This window comes from Ceratotherium simum, chromosome 25, assembly GCF_057802395.1.
Source record: "Ceratotherium simum simum isolate JZ-2026a chromosome 25, ASM5780239v1, whole genome shotgun sequence".
Lineage (NCBI taxonomy): Eukaryota > Metazoa > Chordata > Mammalia > Perissodactyla > Rhinocerotidae > Ceratotherium > Ceratotherium simum.
The window spans coordinates 39,188,485-39,211,280 of NC_141924.1; the positions used below are offsets into that span (position 1 = coordinate 39,188,485).

Here is a 22,796-nt window from a genome sequence, read left to right on the forward strand (position 1 = left end):
TAAGAATAAATCACTTTTCCAATATTTCCTCAATAAGCTAAAAGCACTGAGATAATATTTTAAAGTAGTTTGACCTTCACTGAAGAAAGATATTTTATAACCAATTGGAGTTAAATCCACCACAGGGCCAGTGTCATGGGACAATGATAATATGCTCACTAAGGGTGATATTAGTGCCATAATGAAAATGCTATACCGTAATGACTACCTACACAGAGGACATAATTTGATAATTTTACAGTGCCTTCAATTAATTATATCTAATCATAACAGCAATGATAGTTGAAGTATTAGAAATATTAGTTAAAAGCCATACTATACTTTTTATAAATAATATAATACAAAATAATAATAATAATATATAATTATATATATTTATAATTTATATAATTTATATATAAATATATAATATATAATATTTAATTATATTATAGAAATAATATAATATATATTTTCATTATAATAAACTATTCAATACTATATTTTTATAAATAATATAATAATAATATATAATAATATTATAATTATAAACTGTTGCATTCTAACCCTACACCAAACAAATTTCCACCGATGTTAGATCCATTGAGCATAAAAGTCATGATAACATAGCATTACTATTAGGACACTTAAGGAATGATGCCTAAAAATCTCACCATATTCCTTTGTAAGTTACCTGAACTCAGAAAAGTTCAATTGTTTTGCATTTTATTGTCCATTCCCACAAGATCATTCGATGCTATGAATACAATGTTTCACTATTTTATAATTACTTTAATATTTATATATTTTACTTTTTATTTTCTTAAGAACTTCTACTTGACCTCAAATCTTAATTAAACATAAGTTATATCAAAGAAATTGTTCCCCAAAACAGCCTGCTGATTAACACAAACACTAGGTTCCAAATGATGTAAACACTTCAAGTAATATAACGCAGCACAGAACAAGATCTTTCCTCAGAAACCATTGTTCACATACAAACAAGTCATTAGAAAGAGTCATAAGAAATTAGGTAGTGCTGATACATTCATTTATTTAATAAATATGTTTTGAGCATCCACTATGAGGCAGACACTGTTCTAAGATCTTGCTCTAATGGAACTTATATTCTAGTAATTAGGAGGGTATGAGTGTAATAATATTATTAAAAATTACAGAGCAAATGCTGCAAGCTATTTGTGTCTAATAAAAGGAAGGAATACAGTAATAAACATAGGACCCATATGTTCTCAGCACCTATCACCACTCGTAGCTTCAGAGAACTGAAGCAAAGCCTGTAAGCCTCTTTCATTATGAACTCTAAATAAACGTGACTCAGTGGCTTGTTGGTTTTATTGAACGTTCTTCTCTCCTGCCCTCCTGCACATACACGGCCTCATGGGCACACACAGACACACATGCACACATAGGCAATGTAATCCCTTTGCAATGCTTTTTCAAAGTAACACACTTATTATGCTGAGCTGCCTGGAAAAAACAACACTGATTCTAGAACTTGCATATTCAGTAAGGGGCAATAGCCCAAACACTATTCAATTTAAAAATAAAAGATTCTAAGATTGTAGGGATTTTTAACAAACAACATACGGATCAAAAGCAGTAATGCAGCTAAAAGGTAACAATAACTTAAAAATTCTTCGCGACTCAAATCGATGTCGTTACCATTTGCTTTAATTCCCTTCCCCCAAACTAAAGTCTGCAGTGTTGGTTGCTGCCCAGAAAACAGTCAGAAAGCAATGGTGAAGCAGTGATTATAAGCTTTCAGCTGTTATAAATCATGAATTTTTAACATCAGAGATTTACAGAATATCAACCGGTAATATTTATAATGTGGTTAGCAATGGTACAAAGCATAGAAAACAAGACAGTTACCAAATATCTTAAAATTAACTTGCACTTATAATTGCTTACACATGAACTAACTATTGCACACATAAGACTGACTGCTTCCAAAGTGAGAGACATTGGACAGCTGGGAACAAGGGACACTGAGATTTACACCTTTTTCGGTGAGTTTTGAAATACGAACCAAATGATTGTGTAGCCTCTTTTAAAAATGGGCTTTTTCTTCCCTGAAGTCCCTCTCTCAATAACTCACATTATCATGTCCCAATTTTGAAAGCATTACTGCTGCTTTAAAGCTAGATGGGATAATTACCCTATGCCTTAAGACTCTCAAACCTAGGACTTTGTGTTACTATAGCAGATTCCCTTTTCAGGAGTGAAACATATAAATACAATCTGATGACTAAGAATTTATATCAGACCGACTTCCTTGATTATTTGCTAAAGATTTCCTGTCATTCTATTGGCCTCACCGGTGAGGACATGCTTCCATCTTGCCTTCCTTCATCTTATCCATACCACCGTCTAACCCAGTGACTGACCACCCTAAATGTACACTAGAACTTCTTGGGATGTTTTGGAAAGGTACCAATATCTGGTTCCTCACTCCCAGAGATTCTGATCTAATTGGCCTTGAGTTGGACTGAGCATTGTTATGTTTTATGTGTCACCTAGGTGATTCTAATCTGCAGCCAGGGTTGAGAATCAATGCATAGTCCTTAGACACCAAGCACTACCTGAGGTGAGGCTATTTTCCAGTACCCACCTGCCTGGTTGCCCTAGTAGATGAGCCTGGAATTTAACACTAGCCTTGGCAGGTTTTCTCTGTTAGAAATAAATGAACCAATCCAAGTATTGATAAAAGAATATACTGATAACTGAAATCTGATTATAGGGGGCCATATACTGAGAAAATAATTGGGGAGAAATGCCTCATTGTTCCAAATTCTTTATGCCTTGACCTATAAACTAGACTCTAGACTGGACACATATATCATGATTTGTAGGACCTAGCATCCTGAGTACAATGCCCTTTCTCCAAAGATGGAAGGATTAGCCCCAGCTCAGCAGCTCTGTCTTTGTTGCCCAGAGACCTATGAAAGCTATCACTCCCATCTGGGGGTTTAGTTTGGTTGTATCACTACTTGAGAGGATTATATCTTAATCTTTTAGATGAAGGGTTCCTTACCTGAACTTCAGGAGAGTTCATGAATATTCTGAAATTATAAAAGAAATATGTACATGTTTATTTTCCTAGGGAGAGAAGCCAATAGCTTTTACCAGATTCTGGAAGGGAGTCCATAACCAAAAGCTTTCTAAGTATATGAGAGCCTCCCAAAACACGAAAATCTCTTCAAAGATTTTCTGTTCAGCTCTGAGAAACAGCGTGGATAAAGCTAGAATGCAGATGGATAGGTAGATACCATAACATCAGTTCATTTTCCTCTCCACAGAATGGATATCTCCTTAGTACTATCCATTTCTATCAAACGGCTACAAATTGTCTCAAAAAACAAAACCTTGGTGGACAATCTGAGATCCCCAACCACCCTATGTTCTTTTCCCTCCTATTACTTTGATTATATGCAATTGCCATTTTTGTAAGTCAAAATTAGTCAAATTTCAGCTATTTCACATGGTTCAAATTAATACTTTCTGTAAGCTTGCTGTTTTGACAATCTCTCTTCACTGTCTCCCGTGGTGGTACCACAGTCACAATTCCTCAGGCTGGAGTCCTTCCTTTTCTTCAGGTAAGAGCATGCTCTGGCTTCCAGGCCTGAGAAGGTAAGATTTCTCCACGGCTAAAGCTCTAAGGTTCTTTCATACATATTTATATATATTAAAGATGTGTGTATTTATCTATAACTCTATCTAGACTTATATCCCTTTTATACAAACTTTCAGCTATAAGACGAACAAGGTGTGAGCATCCAAGGTATAACATGGTGACTGTAGTTGATAACACTGCACTGTAAAATTGAAATTTGCTAAGAGAGTAGAACTTCAATGTTCTCACCAAAAAAACAAAAAAACAGATAAATATGTGAGGTGATGGATGTGTTAATTAACTAGATAGGAGGAATCTTTTCATAATGTATATGTATATCAAATCATCACAATGCACATTTAAATAGCCTATGATTTTATTTGTCAATTACACCTCAATTAAGTTAAATTTTTTGTGTGTATGTGAGGAAGATTAGCCCTGAGCTAACATCTGTTGCCAATCCTCCTCTTTTTGCTGAGGAAGATTGGCCCAGGGTTAACATCCGTGCCCATCTTCCTCTACTTTATACGTGGGACAGCACCACAGCACGGCTTGATAAGCGGTGCATAGGTCCACACCTGGGATCAGAAGCTGCAAACCCCAGGCCGCCGAAGCAGAGCACATGAACTTAACCACTACATCACCAGGCCAGCCCCCGAAACATTTTCTTTTTATAAATAGAGATCTATTCCTTTTGTTTTGCTTCTTCCCCTGCCTGCTCCCCACAATGAGAGTTGACCATATTGGGCCTTGTGATGAGGCCAGCCCCAGTGAATAAGCCATTGCTTCCACCTGGGTCATGAGAGTCCATCTGTCCCACTACGAAGGTGCTTACCTCGGAAAGCATTTATGCCAAGTAAATGAAGCAGAGCACTAGAACCGGTAATTCTGCAGACCCGGTGCTGAGCTAATTAGGGACTCGGACATATTTACCATTCTCAGTAGTCACAGAGAGCATTTGTCACTAGGATAGTCAGTGGCTCATGGCTTCTAGCAGGACTGCTTTCACTACCCTGAATTCCTCCATGCTGATGTGCAATCATTCTGCTATCCTATATTAGAGGGACAAATTAAGGTTTTTCTAACTCATAGTGAGTACTGAGACTTTGTTATAAGCAGAAAAATTAAACGGCTTCTTGCTTTATTACACTATCAGATTTCTGCCCAGGAAGTGAAGCGTTGCTTTTCCATATGGATACTGCAATTCAAGCTGAGGTTGTACAAAGCCTGGCTCCTCCATACCATCCAACACTCTACCTAAAAACAACCTTAAAATATGCTCATATTTCCCCATGTTATAAAAACAAAACAAACACAAGAAACCTTCCTATGAAATTGTTCTCATAAAGGTGACTAATGACACTCTAATCACCAAAGCTCTCTTCACTTCTTGTCCTACCAGATCTCTCTCTGTAGCTCTTGGCACTGCTGATCCCCCATCTTCTGGAAAACCTCCCCTCCACTGGTCTTCAGAACACTTTGCTTTTCTGATTCTCCAATTACTTCTCCAATTTCTCATTCTCAATGTATACAGCTTCCCTTTCTCTATTTTCACTTCTCTGAGTATCTTGATCAATTTAGGGACTTTATTAACTCTTTACATCTCTAATTCTGAAAGTTTTTCTGAGCTTCAAATCTGACTTCCCACGGTCATGAAATTGTCTGAGTAGCACCTTTAAACTCAACATTACCAAAACCAAAAGTACTGTTTCCTCTCCACAACAATTGTTGCTTCTACTGTAGGACTTCAGTTGATAACTGCCATTATATCAGTTGTTAGATGAAGACATCAGAGCTACTTTAACTTCCTTCTGACCTTATCTCACAAAATCCACCTGACACCCTCACATCCTGCCTTCTCCTTAACGTCCAGATCACTGATGCCCTGGTTCTGGCCATGTAGCCTGCACTATGCAACAGCTTCCCAATCGTTATTCTCTAAATTATGACTAGAGAACACTGCCTTGCAGCCAATGACCCTTGTTTCAAATCCCAGCTCCCCCACTGGTAAAGTTATTTAATGTCTCTCACTTTCAGTTTCTACAGCTGCAAATAAGGACTCAAAATATTTACCCCATGGGTTTGTAGACAGAATTAATTAAGACCCTGTATATAAAGTGCTTAGAAGGGTTGCTGTCACCCACCACTCAATCAATAGTAGCTAATAGTACTATCAATAATAGTAGCTATTATTTTTACTATCTACAAAGTTTTCCCTGTCTACTCTAGTCCTAAACTTCCCTTAAGGGACTAGTGGACAGATTTTTGAGCCAGGGTGGAATCTCAACTCTGCCATTTACAAGCTATGTGACCTAAGGCAACTTATTTAATTTCTTTGATCCTCATTTAGTTCCTTCATCAGAAAATTGCATCAAAATAGGTGCAAGAATTAAATGTAGAGTATTTATCATAGGCAATGGCTCAATGTAGTTTCTGAAAGAATTTTCCTATCTTCTACACAGTGTAAGAAATTTCTTAATTAGGTAGTGTCTTGGTTGGTTTGCTTTCTGTCCTTTATGTTAATCTTAATTCTTTGACTATATTGTCAGCGCTTTCAGGCAAGGGGTGTGTCTGATACTTATTCTGTTTCCCTATCAACCCCTAGCAAGATGTTGAGCTCACAATAGGCACCAATAAATGCTGTGGATGGAGCTATGATAAGAGCTGCACTTGCTGGCTCCAACATAAAACAGGCACACACAGAGAAACACAAACTCAAAATTAAATATCTTTGAACAACTAGTCATGTGAGAAATCTAAAAGATGCTGGCATCAGCTTTACAATCTTTTCTAATTGAGAAGATCAAATTAAATAGCCTGACTCGGAGTAATAACCGAGTCATCATTTTTCTCATTCCATACATATCTAAAAGCACATTGCTGGTACACTAGATAAAAAAAAGAGAAAGAAATCATTTTCCATCACATGTGAGGAGAAAAAAAGACTATGATGTTCTCCAACTGAGTGCAATCGTTATGAACACTACACTACTAGTCTTAAAAGGAAGCTTGAAAGAAGCAAATCTCTGTCCTTGAAAAAGGGACAACCAAGTTAGAGAAAACAGGTTAACATAGGTGAAAATGCAAAATTCTTGCAAAGCAAAGATAACTCTATACATGCAAGTAACAATTACATTGTTAAAATGAAGCCTAGGAGGGGCTAAGAATTCAGAAGGTCCACATGTGGAAAATACATCATAGGATATCTTCATGGAGATTACAGATCCGGCACAGCCCAGAGGAAGATGACACAAGCACTGAAGATACACTGGGGATGATTTAACAAGAGTGTTCAATACAAAAGTAATTTGATAGCAGTTCAAAGTAGTATCCTCAATATTATCAAACATGAGACTATCATACTGGGAAATGGCTTAAAGTTTTGATCCACATACATAAAGAGAAAATAATTTCTCATATTTTACATAGAATAGTAAATATGTGTACATACTGTCATTTTACTACATATACACACATATATGTCATGATATTTCTTTGAAACTTATTTCACATACATTATCTTATTTGATTCCTATACAAATATAGGACAGTATAGAGCTCATTTTCCCACAAATCATTCTATAAAGAAAGAAAAGATAGGGGTATCTAAACTCGTCCTTCTTCCTATGAATTCAAGAAAAGAGCATTCAATAAGAGATTATCAAGCTGAATATTCTGAAGTTTTCAAAGACTTTTATGTACACAGTTGAAAAACTGGTAACGATAAAGCCCATCAAAAAAGGGAAGTGAAAGGTTATAAATGTTTGGATAATGGTGAACCATGAAACGTACTGTTTTATTTGCAGATGAAAGGCTTCAAGGCCACTCTTATTTCACTCACAAGTTCTACTCTGAAAGGACAGATCCTTTAGCGGGGAGACCACTGGGTTATTTTCCACATCTGCTGCTCATTCTTCAAAGTTGGAAGTAGCAGGATGAACACATCCCTGTATGCTGATTCCTCTGCCTGGTGCTTAGAAGAGAATTAATGAGCTCCAAAGGGAGCTGCCTCTAGTGCTCAGATGACTGCTGCCGAGTTGTGAGGACAAACAGACTTTGAAAGAAGAAATGTGGAGTATGTGAAAATTCAAGCATTACAATGGCTGGGCTGCATGAGAATGAATGGTCGGTATTTATATTGTAAAATTTTATTCTGGCAAAGAATAATTCATATTTTTGAATAAAAACAGGAGCTTATAATATCCAGCATTTATTGTACTATTATACCAGCTTTTCTAAGGGCTTTTCATGGATTAACCAATTTAATGCCATATAAGAAAAGGTACTATTAATACTGATATTTACAGATGAGAAAACCGAGGCTGAGAGCAGTTAAGTAACTTGTCTGAGGCCAAACAACTGATATGTAGAAGTTTCAAGAACCACACTATGGAAGTCTTAACTGCTACGCTTCCTCTTAAACAACAAAATTTTTCACTAATTTAGAATGAAACCTTTCTTCAGTAAAAGCATTTGAAAAGTCAGCATCACTCACTATGAAAAGAAATTGGAATAAATTCCAGAGTTAAAAAATTAAAACATGTTACTGAATAATATATTTACTCTAGAAAAAGAAAAATAGCTGACTTGGAGAAGATTCAGAGAAGTACAGAACTGGAGCAACAAGTGTCAACCCTCTAGTTTTAAGGATGAAGAAATGGACTCCTGAAGAGGTTGAATTAATCTGCCCAAGGTCATGTAGGTAAAGTCAGAGCAAAGTAAATGACACAGATATTCATATTTCCAGTCCAGTGACCATGCTTCTACATCACAATTCAGAATCTTAAATCCTCTACTTCCTCTAACTAGTTTATTGCCTGAGAAGGCAGAATGTAGTACATACCTTCCAAGTTAATTGTTAAATTATTAACAGACAACCATCTGCCCTGGTTAACCTAGTAAGCACACCGAAGAGTTTATTGAAATGGTTTGCTGCTATGAAGTATACAACTCGTGAAATGCAAACAAATGCAAAATGAGACCAAACTTTCATTCCTTGAGGACTTTCAAAGAGATTGTTATTACATAAAAATGACAACTGCCATATCAAGATCAAGTATACCAACCAATTCATGATTTAGTGAATACCTAATATTTTGTTCTAGCATAATAACTTACCCAAGGAATAGTAAGCTAATTTTTTTTTAAGTAAAATCCATTTTGTTTTGTGTTATTTTCATATACAAGCAGTTTACATAATTTTCCCTCAGCTTTATTGAGGTATCATTGACAAATAAAAATTGTGTGTATTTAAGGTGTACAACTTGATGTTTTGATATATGTATACATTATGAAATAATCACCACAATCAAGCTAATTAATATATTCATCAACTCACATAGTTACCATTTTCTTTCTTTTCTTTTTTTTTTTTTATGGTGAGAACACTTATGAGATCTACTCTCTTAGCAAATTTCAAGTATACAACACAGTATTGTTAACTACAGTCACACTGCTGTACATTAGATCTCCAGAACTTATTCATCTTGAAAAACTGAAACTTTGTAACCCTTGGCCAAGCTCTTTCCACCCAAAAGCAGAAAAATACATGTTCTTCTCAAGTGCACACAAAACATTCTCCAGGATAGATCACATGGTAGGTCATAAAACAGTCTTAACAAACTTAAGAAAATACAAGTCATTCCAAGTGTCTTTTCTGACCACAGTGGAATGAAACTAGAAATCAGTAATAGTAAGAAAATAGGAAAATTCACAAATATATGGAAACTAAGCAACATACTCTTGAACAACAATTGGGTCAATAGGAAATCAAAAGAGAATTTAAAAAGTATCTGGAGACAAATGAAAATGAAAATACAACATATCAAAACAAAACTTATGAGATGCAACAAAAGCAATATTAAGATATAAATTTATAGTGATAAATGCTGACATTAAAAAAAAAGGAAAGATCTCAAATGAACAAACTACTTTATACTTCAAGGAACTAGAAAAAGAACAGCTAAGCCCCAAGTTAGCAGAAGGGAGGAAATAATAAAGACTAGAGTAGAAATAAATCAAATAGAGAATAGAAAAATAGAAAAAACAAAAACTAAGAGCTGGTTTTTTGAGAAGAAAAAATAGACAAACTCTTAGCTTGATTAACTAGGAAAAAAAGAGATAAAATCAGCAATGAAAGAGGAGACAATATAACGGATGTCTCAGAAATAAAAAGGATCATGAAAGAGTATCATGGCGAGATGTTTGTCAAATAAGCTGATTTCTTGCTTAGACATACCATTGCCATTGCAGAAGCCTGGGTTCCACTATATTATGTAAGTGAAATGTGTGTACAAGACACACATTTGTACGTTATACCCAAGCAAAAATAAGGAGAAAGGCAGGGCCCAGGAAGATTTGTTTGCCCTTGAGAAGAAGTGTTAGGTTTTGATTCTGCAGATGACAGGCTTGTGGAAAAAGGTGGCAAATAGAAAATAGAAGAGAGGTTAGAAAACACATCTGAGTATAACTGCCATTTACTGTTTGTTTCATTCCTCTTCTTTGATGAAACTGCTGTACAAAATATGGCCTTGTCCATATGTTGTTGGGGTTAGGTCTGCTGGAATCAGTGCTCCATCAATAAAGTAAATTTATGAGAAGGTACTGTTTGTTTTCTTCCTCTCAAAAATAATGACTGAATTATTTGGAATTGGTTTGGATATATACATATATTTTTTTGCTGATAAAGTTTCACCCTGAGCTAACATCTGTGCCAATCTTCCTCTATTTTTTCTGTGGGTCGCAGCCACAGCATGGCCACTGAGTGGTGTGGTCTGCACCCGGGAACCAAACCCAGGCTGCCGGAGTGGAGGGCGCCAAACTTAACCACTAGGCCACGGGGCCGGCCCTGGTTTGCATATTTTGACAGTCAGTTCATTTTGGCTTCTAGAATTGCATATTTTAAATATGTCCAGGTCAATGAATTAAAGTAAATCTTTGCTTATTAAAAAATATAACCTATTAAGTTGTTCATGAAGTTCTGGGGTAAAGAGAAAATTAGGAGGATTACTTACTCCTCTCTCAGAGAATAAAGTCTTTACTTCCAAATCAAGTTATTTTTTTTTCTGATATCTTCATTCAGGCATTTATTTAACAAATATTTATTGAGAACCAAATACGTGTCAAGAACAAGGCTAGAAGCTGAGAATTGATGGTGAGCAAACACTAAGATGATTCCTTCCCTCTCAGAGTTTAGAGCCAAGAGGGGCAAATAAACAAATCAAAGGAGCCTATAAACTAAAGTGAAAGTGCAACTGTGACACGAGCCAGGAAGGAAAAACGCAAGGTGTTTGAGAGAGACCACGATAAGCAGATTCAACCTCATCAACATGGTCAAGAAGGGCTTCCCTCAGGAAGTGAGACTTAAGCTGAGATCTAAAGGATAAGAGGAATATATTTCAAGCAACAAATGGGCAAATTCCTGTAGCAGGAATGAGCACAAGAGTAACTTCAGGAAAACAGGAGCGTGTTGTGCCTTAGAAGGGAAGACAGTGATTAAGACGGAGCAAACGATCAACACTTTCAAATGTTGAGAAACTAAATACAATCAGGAGTGAAAATGCCCATTGGCGTTTGGAAAACTAGGGAAATTATCAAAAACTGTTATTATGGAATGATGGTGACAGAGGCCAATTGGAGAGGATGGCAGAGTAAGTTCCAGGTTAGAAAATGGAGCTATTGGGTGCAGCTGAGCCCTCAAAGATGAAGAGAGAGTGTTGTAACTGCAAGGGGATAATGGAATTACGGATTTTTGTGAGGTTTTTTGGTTGCTGTTTGTTTGTTTTAATGACAGAAACAAGACTGTGTTAAAAATTTGTAAATTATCTGGAAGTTAAAGCCAAAGCAGACAACCAAGATTTCCAATATATTTTCACCCTGTAGATGTAGAGCTAGCTATATGTCCTCTACGGCAGAAAAGAAAATGTTATTTAAATATCCATTGTATGCTTTCATGTCGAAACAGAGATTGTTTCAAGTGGATACTCTTACGTATCTAGAAGTTAAACTGAATATCCAACTTAGTCATAACCACTTTTGAGTTTTTTTCAGCCGATGTAGTTATTGATTTGTATTAAATTTCAGAATATAAAATTTTTTTATCTTTGTTGAGAAAAAAGGATTCATTCATTATTCATTTATAAGATGTCATGAACCATTTGCAGTCAATAAAAGAGATATGTTTTATGAACTGGTTGCTGTCCTCGAGATGATCTGGGCACACAATGAACTGCAAATCTCTGAGTACTTCAGAACATCAATTTTTGTTGAATCAAAATTCATCGTTAAGTAAAAATATCATCACAGACACCAATTCACTATCTACCTTATATTATAGTTTTGAAATGCTATAATTCATTAAGAATGAAAATAACACTTTGGTCATACTGAGCTGTATATGATTTTATTTCTCTTTAGAAAAGGTAATCCTATGAGAAGTACGTGAATGATCTGCTCAATTATTCTGTTCACTATACAAAGAATGTATTTTTTATTATCTAATGGAAGATTTTAGCTTCTTAAATAAAAAATACTAGTAATACTGAAACAAAATAATACTAAATATTAATTTGATAATCCACCTAAAATTGAGGCACAAAAGTAGAACAATTATTTTGTGGAGGTTAATAAACATTTTTTCACTTGCTGGCCTAGTGACAAGTCAGGATTCTTTTTTAGTTTAGTTTAGTTATAATTAATCAAACAAGCAAGTTTTTTCCTTGCATTTTGCATGCCCAAGTTGTCAATTAATCCTCTTAGAAACGGTTCATTTACACAACAAATTTTACCTACTTTCTGGAAGGCACTGTGCCAGGTGCTCCGGGGGTACAGAAATGATAAACATCCCCCGGCCTCAAAGAGTTTACAGTATCACAGCACTATATCTGCAGGATCAGAGGAATCTGGATGGTATAATGGAAGTATAAAGACACTTCAATCAGCCTGAGGAAAGCAAAGAAAATATCAGAGAGGAGGTAATATTTAAGTTGATCCCTTAAGAAAAAGGAACACTCTGCCACATGATCTGAACAAAAGTGGAATTTTAGTAGAGGGAACAACTTAATCACTGGCAGTTCTGTTCACATAAGTGCCAGTATGACAGGATTATTAGCTAGGAAGCTGAGTCAGAGGCCAGGAATCAAAGACAAGACTTTAAACGTAGGCAAGGCCCAGATGATTACGGATCATTCGTATCATGCAAATGAGTTCGAATTATATTCTTTACGAGACAGGAGTTCTCTGAAGGCTTTTATTTTTAATTTTTTAATTAAACTTTTTATATGAGATCATTGTAGATTCACATACAATTATAAGAAATAATACAGAGACATGCCATCTACCCTTTACCCAGTTTTCCCAGTGGTCACGTCTTGCAAAACTATAGTTTAACATCACAATCTGGATATAGTCAAGATACAGAACAGTTCCATCTCCACAAGAATCCCTCATGTTGCCCTTTTATGGCCACAGGTGTTCATTGCTACTGTATAGAAATGCAATCGACATTTGTGTGTTTATCTTATAGCCTGAGATCTGGTTGAACTCACTTATTAACGATGGTGTTTTTAATATGTTCTACAATTTTCTACATAGATAACCATGCCATCCGCAAATAAAGACAGTTTTATTTCTTCCTTTCTGATGTTTTTGTTTTTGTTTCCATAAATTGCCTTATCGAAGTGGCTGGAACTTCCAGAACTGTGTTGAATAGAGTGGTGTAAGTGGACATCCTTGCCATGTTCTCAGACATACGAGGAAGGATTAAGGCTTTTATCATCAAGTATTGGCCATTGGCCATTCCTTTAGGAGAGGCCTACTAGTGACAAATTCTCTTAAGTTTTTCTTCACCTTGAGAATGTCTTTATTTCTCCTTTATTCCTGAAGTATATTTTGGATGCATATAGGATTCTGGATTGACAGTTCCTTTCTTCCCCACTTGAAAAATGTTGTGTCACTTCTCTCTGGACTCCTAGTTTCCACTGAAAAATCCTCTGTCATTCAAATGGTTTTTTCCCTATAGATAAGGTTACTCTCACTATTTTCAAGATTATTTTATTTTTTTGTCTTTAGTTTTTATAAGTTTGATTAAGATATTTTTCGTGTGTGTGGATTTCTTTAGATTAATCCTGTTTGGGCGTTTGTTCAGTTTCTTGAATCTATAAATGTATATCTTTGGCCAAATTTGAGAAGTTAAGTTTTCAGAAGTTTTCCAGTATGTTTTTGAGTACTTTTTCAGCCCCACTCTCTTTGTCCTCTCCTTTCACGACTCTGATATCACAAATGCTGGGTCTTTTCTTATCATTCCACATATCCCTGAGGCTCTGTTAATTTTTCTTTTCATTCAATTTTCTTTCTGTTATTTAGATTGGGTAATTTCTATTATTCCTTCTTCCAGTTCACTGACTCTTTCCTTTGTCCCCTCCATTCTGGTATTGAGCTCATCCACTGAATTTTTATTTTGTTTATTATAATTTTCAGTTCTAAAATTTCAATATGGTTGTATTTTATAGCTTCTATATCATTGCTGAAACTTTCTATTTCTTTACCGTGACTTTCTATTTTTTCACTGTGACTTTCTATTTTTTCATTTGTTTCAAGAATGTTCATAATCACTGTTGAAGCATTTTTATCATAACTGCTTTAACATCTTTGTCAGATAATTCTAACATCTCTGTCATCTCAGTGTTAGAGGTGGGGCTAGAAATCCAAGTTCCTCATTTGGCCTCCATTGATACCCAATTGGGAGAGTGCTCCTCATTACTGCTTGGTGGGTTCCAGTTCCAAGAGGAGGCTTCTACTCATACCTCCTCGGCTAGGTGAGGTAGGAGTTCTCTGTTACTGCTCCCAACATGGCCTCCACTGACACCACAGGAAGAGACAGGTGGCCTTGTTATTGATGGTGAAAGTCCTGACTCTCTACTAGGCCTCCAGTGACCCCCACCTCAATGGGGAGTGGGAGGGCTACCTCATTACTGATGGGCGGGGTGTAAGTCCAGGCTCCTTCTGTGCTCTCCACTGTCACTGCAGGCTCAGGAGTCCTCATTACCACCTGGCAGGGATGAATGTCTCGGCTCCCTAGTTGGTCTTCTCTGACACCACCCCTGTGGGAAGAGGAAGGGTTCTGGCTTCTCCTTACAGTCAACAAATTTGGCAGTCTAAGCTGCCCACTCAGCCTTTGCTGTTGGGGTTGGGGGATGAGACCATAGATTTTTCTGTGGTATTTGCCTGGAGTAGAGCCATCTAAAAGTTTTATGTCTTGCTTAGGCTGCCCCTTTCTCCTCCCTTGGCTTGACAGATCAGGTGTTTTTTGGGGTTTTTTTGTCTGCGATTGTTGGCATTTTTAGGCTGCCAGCTTCTTCAGCAAAAAGTCCAGGATATATGAGGGGAAAATAAAACCCAGGGTCTAACCACATGTTCTTCCTTGCTTCCTAAAGGCCCTAAAGCCAGTTTTCCTTCTCTCCACCTTTCAGTCTTCTTATGTTTGTTTTAAAGATAATGCCTAAGATTTTAGTTCTACTTAGAGGGAGGAACAGAAAAAAGTATGTCATCTCCATCTTCTTGAAAGCAGAACCCAACTCTTTGAGAGATCTTAAGCAACAAAGTTCTATGTTGGCCTTTTTATTTAGACAGATAACTGTAAGTGAGGAAAGCTCAGAAATTAGGCTTAGGATAGAGATGGCCTAGAAGGGAGTGACACTAAAGGCAGGAGCATTTGTTAGAAAGTGCTCTAGACTGAGTATATGATGATAATCTGAAATGAGCAACTGGAATGCACAGGCACAAATCAGACCAGATGCTCAAAGAGAGAATGGACACCAATCAACACGACATACTTGTGCATACCAACTGAATATCAGCCTTGAATATATGGCAGGAGGCATGGAAAAGACAGGACATTTTGGAGCAATAATAAAACATAGATTCAACAGAATGCAATGACCAACCGAGTATGATATATAAGGATAACGAAGTTAGAATCACTCCCAGATTCTTAGTTTGGATGACTGAGTGGATGCAGGTAATATTAACAAAACTGCAGAGTACATGGAAAGAAATGTGTTTTGTGGGTAACGGTGAAAATATTGAGTTCAATTCATGTCATCTTGAGCATAAAGTGCATATGGACCATCTGAAGATGTCTAACAAATGAGTTAGGTGCTCAGCAGCAAGGTCAGATACAGAAAGGAGGAGTTAGCAGCCTTGGTTTAATTAGTAATACTCAAATCCTACTGCATGGAGAATATCCAGGAAATATAAGCAGAACGAGAAAAGAGGGCTAAGAATAAGACGCAACTAAACCCCAATGTTTAGGACCGAAGTAAGAGAAACCTAAGAGAGGAAAGGAGAGAGGAAAAGGAGGACAAGCCGCCAGGGAGGTAGGAAGAGAAGAGAGGAGTCCAGTTCAATTTAGTTCCATGAGCATTTCTTGAGTGCTTTGTGTATGTTATGTGCTGTGCTGGGGAACTGGCTTTGAGGATCTCACGTTCTACTAGATATAAACAGATCATTTCTGTACAGTATGGTCTGCTCAGTGACAGACATATGCTCAGGGGGCAATGGAATCATGGAAAGAGGTACCGAACACAGCCGAAGACTGTGAGAGGAAATTTCAAGTGATGACAACATCTAAGCAGAGTCTTCAAGGATAGTAGGAATTAACTAGGTAAGGAAAGACAGAGGGAAAGTCATGCCAGGCAAAAGAAATGGCCTGAATAATAGCAAAAGGGCATGGAACTCAAGAGAGGAGAGAGAATCCTGCAGGGAGCAGTCAGCAGGGTTGATGCCACTGAGAGAGAAAATAAAATCAGATTGATAAGGGCCCTTTGACTGTGTCACTTATGAAGTCACTGTTGACCCCTGCTATAGTAGCTTCTATGAAGTGACATGGACAGAAATTGGACTACAGTGGGATGAAGAATAATTGGAAGAATATGAAGTTCAGACAGCATGAGCAGGGTATTTTTTCAAGGAATTTAGTGGAGAAGAAAATAAAGATGGGCTAGGTAGAAGTGGGCAAAGGTCTAAAAGGCTTTGTTTTCTGATCAGAGAAAACTGAAGATGTTTACAAGTTGTAGGAAAGAAACAAGAGTGCAAAGAAAAGGTATAAAAATGTAGCTTACTTCATTCACTCTTTCACACAACAAATATTCATAGGGCTTCTACATTGTTCCTGAGCACATCATCCCAAGATAAAAACAAACCACCAAGCCTCTTTTATGGTGTTAAAACCATGTTTTAAATAAACTTAAGAAATAATAAAAGGCCAATGGTAAATGCACAAAAATTTTATGTACTTCAGTTCTAAAGGCAGCTTAATACTTGTAAACATAAATACTTATAAATATAATGGCACCTTCAGCTCTGTCACATTTATGTTGTAATATCACAATTCATTAGAAGCATGCAGTGTTGAAGTCTATTTTGATTACTTCAAGGGGAATGATTATTTTAATAAAAACATTTAATAAAAACATTCTATCACAAGGACTTCAGTATAGAACAGCTTTGTCAAGATTATTTTATGTTTTAATTATTACAAACACCACAATGTATATTAAGTCTGCAAAGTACAAATGCAAAGTACAAAAGACGTGGAGTAGTGTGTGAGGCGTTAATACTTGGGTCAAAGTCTGCCTCAATATCTCTGAGCATTCAGAGACAGAAAACCAGCCAGGTAAAATGAAGGAACACTATGTCTTTAAATGGTGACTGGGACTAGCAGACTTCCATGAAGATAGAAAATAGTCTCCAAATTTTTCAGAATAATAGAGTTGCAGAATTTTAAGATTGTAAAGAACCTTGATGTCATCTAATACTATTGTACACACCCCACATATGAAATTCCCTTCTTCACATTTCTTGCCTGATATTGAGAGAGTTTAAGTGAAAGAGAGCCTTCTATGTAGAGTTGCCTATTCTACTACTGGATAGTTAAATTGGTCTCTGATTATTCCCAGAATACAGGTCCCTGGAACTCTACATTATTACACTTCTTCCTTTATATGTGGCAAATCTTTAAATATAAAAAGATACTTGACATATATGCACACTAAATATAATATTTTTCAGACTAATCATCTACAATTTCATCCTTTTCTTATATGACATTATTTTCATGCTAGTTCCCTTCTTCCAGATGCTTTCTAATAAGTTAATGATTTTTTCCTCCTCCCCATTAAACTGAACTCAAATTTCCAAATGTTAAAGAATAAAATAAAATTATAACAGTGCATATGGTATTTTTTTTAAAGCAATCCTAGCAACCCCTATGTTTGAACCATGGATAATTATAATACACAGGGATTTGATTACATAAACTGCAACCAACTCAAGTTCCCCTTACTTCATTTCTGCAACTATTTTTAATATAAATATGACTGTAAAGATTTCTGTATTTTCTAGTCTTGTGCATTTTGTCCCAAAAGTCCAAGATAATTTGGAATACTGATTTAATAAACTATCATTTTGCTGTCCCTCTAAAATTTTGATCTCCTACAAATCTGATAGGTATGTATTCTAAGTATTCAGATAAGGCATTGATAAAATTAAATAGAATAAACATATGAGCAGAATTTTCTAGTATACACACAAAAATCTTATTCCTAGACATTAATCCATGCAACAGAACGTTAAAGTAGTTATTTATTCAGCCACAAATCTGGTCAGTCTATGATTCTCTCCCTTATACATATAGCTATCATCAGAAACCACCAAAAATATCTAGCTAAAATCAAGACACCATACATTTGGAAATCCATTAATCCTATAAGAACACAAAAAGGCAAATCTATGTTGTTTTATGATAACAATTTTTTTTCTAAAACTCTTAAATCAGTATCAGTTTGATAATATTTTCTAGAAATCTGTTAGGGATAGACATCAAGCTTGAGGTTGTATTTTTATATTTTTCAGAATATAATTTTTATGGCTTTGTTCAACACAATTTAAATAGCTGGCTATTATTTTTATATATCTCTCTTTTGAAATCATATATTTATCTGGAAGAAGAGACAAAAATCTAAATTTTTGCCCCATCCAAAGTTTTCTGTTACGACTTAGGACTACTTCTCAAAAAATTTCAGTAAAATAAATATTATTTATATGTGGTATTAATTTTATTTTATTACCTCATATAAAACTGTTGTGTTCCCATGCAGAAGAGGTCCATAACAGATATAGGAATGTCCGACAACCCAGCCTAAGTCAGAAGCTGCCCACCATACCTAGAAAATCAGAAGATAATAAAATGCATATACCTCAATCAGAGAAATGTCATGTAAAATGAATTTAAAACCATGATTACCTCTCCAGGCTTAAGTCCATATATAGAAGACATTGTCCAGTTTAACATTACGGCATATCCCCCCGTGGGCCTAACCACACCCTAAAAAAGAGAAAAAATGAAGCTAAAATCAATAAACAACATGTTAAAAGATTCTCTGTCTTCATACTAACCACCTAAAAAAAGTTCCTTTTTATAATATTTTATATTCTATAAGCTACAAATCACTCTGCCTTTCATATAATTGTATCTGAATCACTTTTTCTTTGGCTCCTCCAATAATAAACACAGAATAAATTGTCCACATCAGTCCATTTGTAGAATCCATTCTCACAGATCATTCTTGACCTTCTAGAGAAAACTTATGATTTCACAGAATGACATACAGCAAAAACATTTTCCTGTGGTAACATAAATAATCAACATTACATTTTCAGACATATTTCCAGAACAGAAATGGAAACTCTCAATTCAAGTGCACAGAAAGGTCAATGGTAACTGTGTACATAAAACATAGACTAACATAAGGATGTCTATTCCTTAATATTATTAAATAATAATAGGATGCTGAGAGGAAACAAAGCCATATTCTAACCTAGTCTCATTACGATGCTACCCTGGGAATCACACTACCACAGGATTAGAGCTGAGCAATTCTTTAATGATGAATCCTGGAACTCTGAGGAATCAACCCTGATGAGTTGGATCTAGGCTGAGAGATTTGCCTTATATTACATTTTAGGCAAAAGTAGGGATCATTACATCACAGTACTACAGTTTTCGTGAATCAGTTTCTAGCAGCTATCCTCCACTGAACCGAACATATTCAACTCTTTGTTGTTGTTAGTGCCCTGAGTGGATCCCAACTCCTAGCAACCCTGTGTACGGCACAGCGGAACCCTGCCTGGTCTTTTTGTACCGTCCGCTCACCTTCTGGCGCTGTTATCAGACAATGCTCCGGTGCTATTCATAGGGTTTTCATGGCCAATTTTTTTGGAACTGGGTGCCCAGGTCCTTCTTCCTAGTCTGTCTTGGTCTGGAAGCTCTGCTGAAACCTGTCCACCATGGGTGACCCTGCTGGTATTCGAAATACTGGTGGCATGGCTTTCAGCATCACAGCAACACGCAGCCACCACAGTATGACAACTGACAGACGGGTGGTGCAGTTCCCCGACCGGGACACAAACCCAGACCACAGCCACTACAGCACTGAATCTGAACCACTAGACCACGGTTCAACCATAACACAAGATTAATATTTGAAAACTGGGCACAAGGGTCACCATAAATAAGAACTGATGGTAAATTTAATCAAGAATTTCATTTATTACTTCACTATAAACATTAATCATCATTGGCTAAAAAAGAGTTAACAATGTGAATATTCAGAGCGAGGAGAATGCTTGCTAAGAAATATGTTATATTTCACTCACATATATTTTGAAGCATCTTTTAGTAATTATAATTGCCCTGTGCAGAAAATAATTATTTTACCTAAAAGGGCAAACATAGTCCTAATTAACAAATATGCTACTAGCTGTACCTTTTGGCATAGCTCTGCAACTGTAACACAAAGACATGAAGCAGGAAAATAAAAAAGAAACCAACTTTCCATTAGTTACTAAAATTGCTGCTCTCTTCAGGTACCGCTAAGAAAACAGAGGTATCAAGCTGTGGAACACATTTCATCTGCCAGCAGCAACACCTGGTCTCTTGGCAAATATCACACACAGCTTTGTTGGCATTTGACAGCTATTTTCTAGGTTGTATGACACGGTTAGCACACAGCTGGCTCTCTTGATCACCTTGGGAGTAACAGAAATCATAAGCCCCTGCCGGCAAGTCTCACACATGCATTTTCCCATGTAAATGGAGCAGCTCCTTCCCCAGTATATTCTGCACTATCTTCCATGTACTTTGCTAATTAGTTTGTTTTACTGAGAAGGCCTTTTCCTACGGTTCAACACCCTGATGAAATTAATATTAATCAACTTGTAAACACTCTTTTCTAAAACTTTTTATTCATTTTGTACAGGAGAAAAAAATGAATTTTTTTTCATAGACAATATGTTATTCATATATTATTATAACTGGGTAAATTTTTAAATTATATGGTACAGCGGGTAAGATGAACCAACTGAAAGTAATAAAAAGGAATAAAAGGCTAGGGAGAACATAAATGAGTATTAATTCATTTGTAAAACTTAGAAGATAATTTAAAGGATGGGTTATCAAATTTCTATTTACCTCTCAAGTGGACACTTCCTTAAAGAATATTTACCAATGTTGCTTTGTCTGTAAAATGATAGATACTTAAATCCATTTGACCCCCAAAAAGTGAGATTTAAAAATGAGACCAGGCATGAAAAAAATTTTTAAATTATAGAGGCTAAAATTTAATATCTTATTAATAAAATTATTTCCTTAGTTCCAGCAATTATTGCTTTTTATTTTTCCCTGTGCTAATACCACCCAAAAGGCAGAAATGTCAAAGTAATTAGAGGTTACCATCAAAGATTCTCATTAAAAACAATTAAAATGGAACTAAAGGAAAGAGAAAAGCCATAATGTCTGTTTTTCATTGGTCTTTGATAGCCATTTATTTTTATTTATTTTTTTTAATTATTATTATTTTTTTGGTGAGGAAGATAGACCATGAGCTAACATCCCTTGCCAATTCTCCTCTTTTTGCTGAGGAAGATTAGCCCTGAGCTAACATCTGTGCCCATCTTCCTCTATTTTGTATGTGGGATGCCGCCACGTCATGGCTTGATGAGCGTTGCATATGTCCATGCCTAGCATTCGAAACTGCAAACCCCAGGCCACCAAAGCAGAGCACACAAACTTAACCACTATGTCCCTGGGCTGGCTCCCACTTATTTTTTATTTTTCTAAAGGATGAGTATAAAAATTTTCATCAAGCATCATTTTACCATTCATTAATCTAAACTCTAGATCTGAAATTTGGTCTTGCCTGCACAAAATATTCAGATGATAGCTTTCAATTTTCTGAGTATTTGCTATGGCATAGAAAAAGAAGTGCATAATTTCATATTCTGCATGTAGATCTTTCATAAGAAGTTTAAAAGTAAAAAAAATTGAAAGATTAAGTTTAAAAAGAGAGTTTATTATAAGATTAATACATGACTAAAATTAAGATAATAAAGCATTTTTTTGTTTCTTCTTTGTAATCATATTTTCCAGGTAATGATAATTAAAATGCAAAAGATAAACCTTGTTCAGCCTCTGAAAACACATAAATCATGCTCAAAAAAATATATCATTATATTCTAAGTATGCAAAATTAATCAGAAACTAAAAATGGTATTTTAAAGTATATTTGAAATCTTGAACATGAGGTAAAAATACTTATTCAACATCAATGCTTACCCCTAAAACACAAGCAAGCTACATTTTACTCTTTTGAATCTGTTATCACTTTCTTTACATACTTATACTCTATCTACCTTAAATGTAAAGACATTAGATGACCTGGGATATTCTCAAAAAGCCCTGTAACCTGCCAATATACCGCTCTGGTTTTTGTAGGATCAGCCATAATCCTTAAAGTCTTCTAGAGAACTTGAAAGACATTCAGGTGGGAATAATACTCCGTGCCCCAAATAAAGACTGGAAAGTGAATTCTATCTCAGAAATAGGAAAGGAGACAACATAAAGGTGCTCATAAAAATTAAAAAAAAAAAAACACTTTTAATGTATATAGGTATTTAAAAAAATTCAATCCATACAAGTAAAATTAAAAGCTGATAATTAATCACCCAGAAATGGGACCACAGTTATCACAGATGTTCTTTATGATTTCCAGCTTAATGAGCTGCCTTTGAAGACAGGAAAGCCACAAAATATCACAAACGGGGTCATTAAAGGAAAACAGAAAACACG

General features: G+C 35.8%; 1 protein-coding gene across 3 annotated transcripts in view; it reads right to left on the reverse strand.

Moving 5' to 3' along the window:
* The window catches only part of ACSS3 (acyl-CoA synthetase short chain family member 3), a 151,837-nt gene that overhangs the window by 63,970 nt on the left and 65,071 nt on the right, over window positions 1–22,796 (reverse strand). For all 3 annotated transcript variants that reach the window (XM_087449136.1, XM_087449135.1, XM_004417907.3), the window contains 2 exons: window positions 18,915–18,995; window positions 18,739–18,834 (listed from right to left, as the gene is read on the reverse strand). In XM_087449136.1, the coding sequence (XP_087305262.1) occupies window positions 18,739–18,834; window positions 18,915–18,995 (177 nt within the window). The remainder of the gene's footprint in view (window positions 1–18,738; window positions 18,835–18,914; window positions 18,996–22,796) is intronic.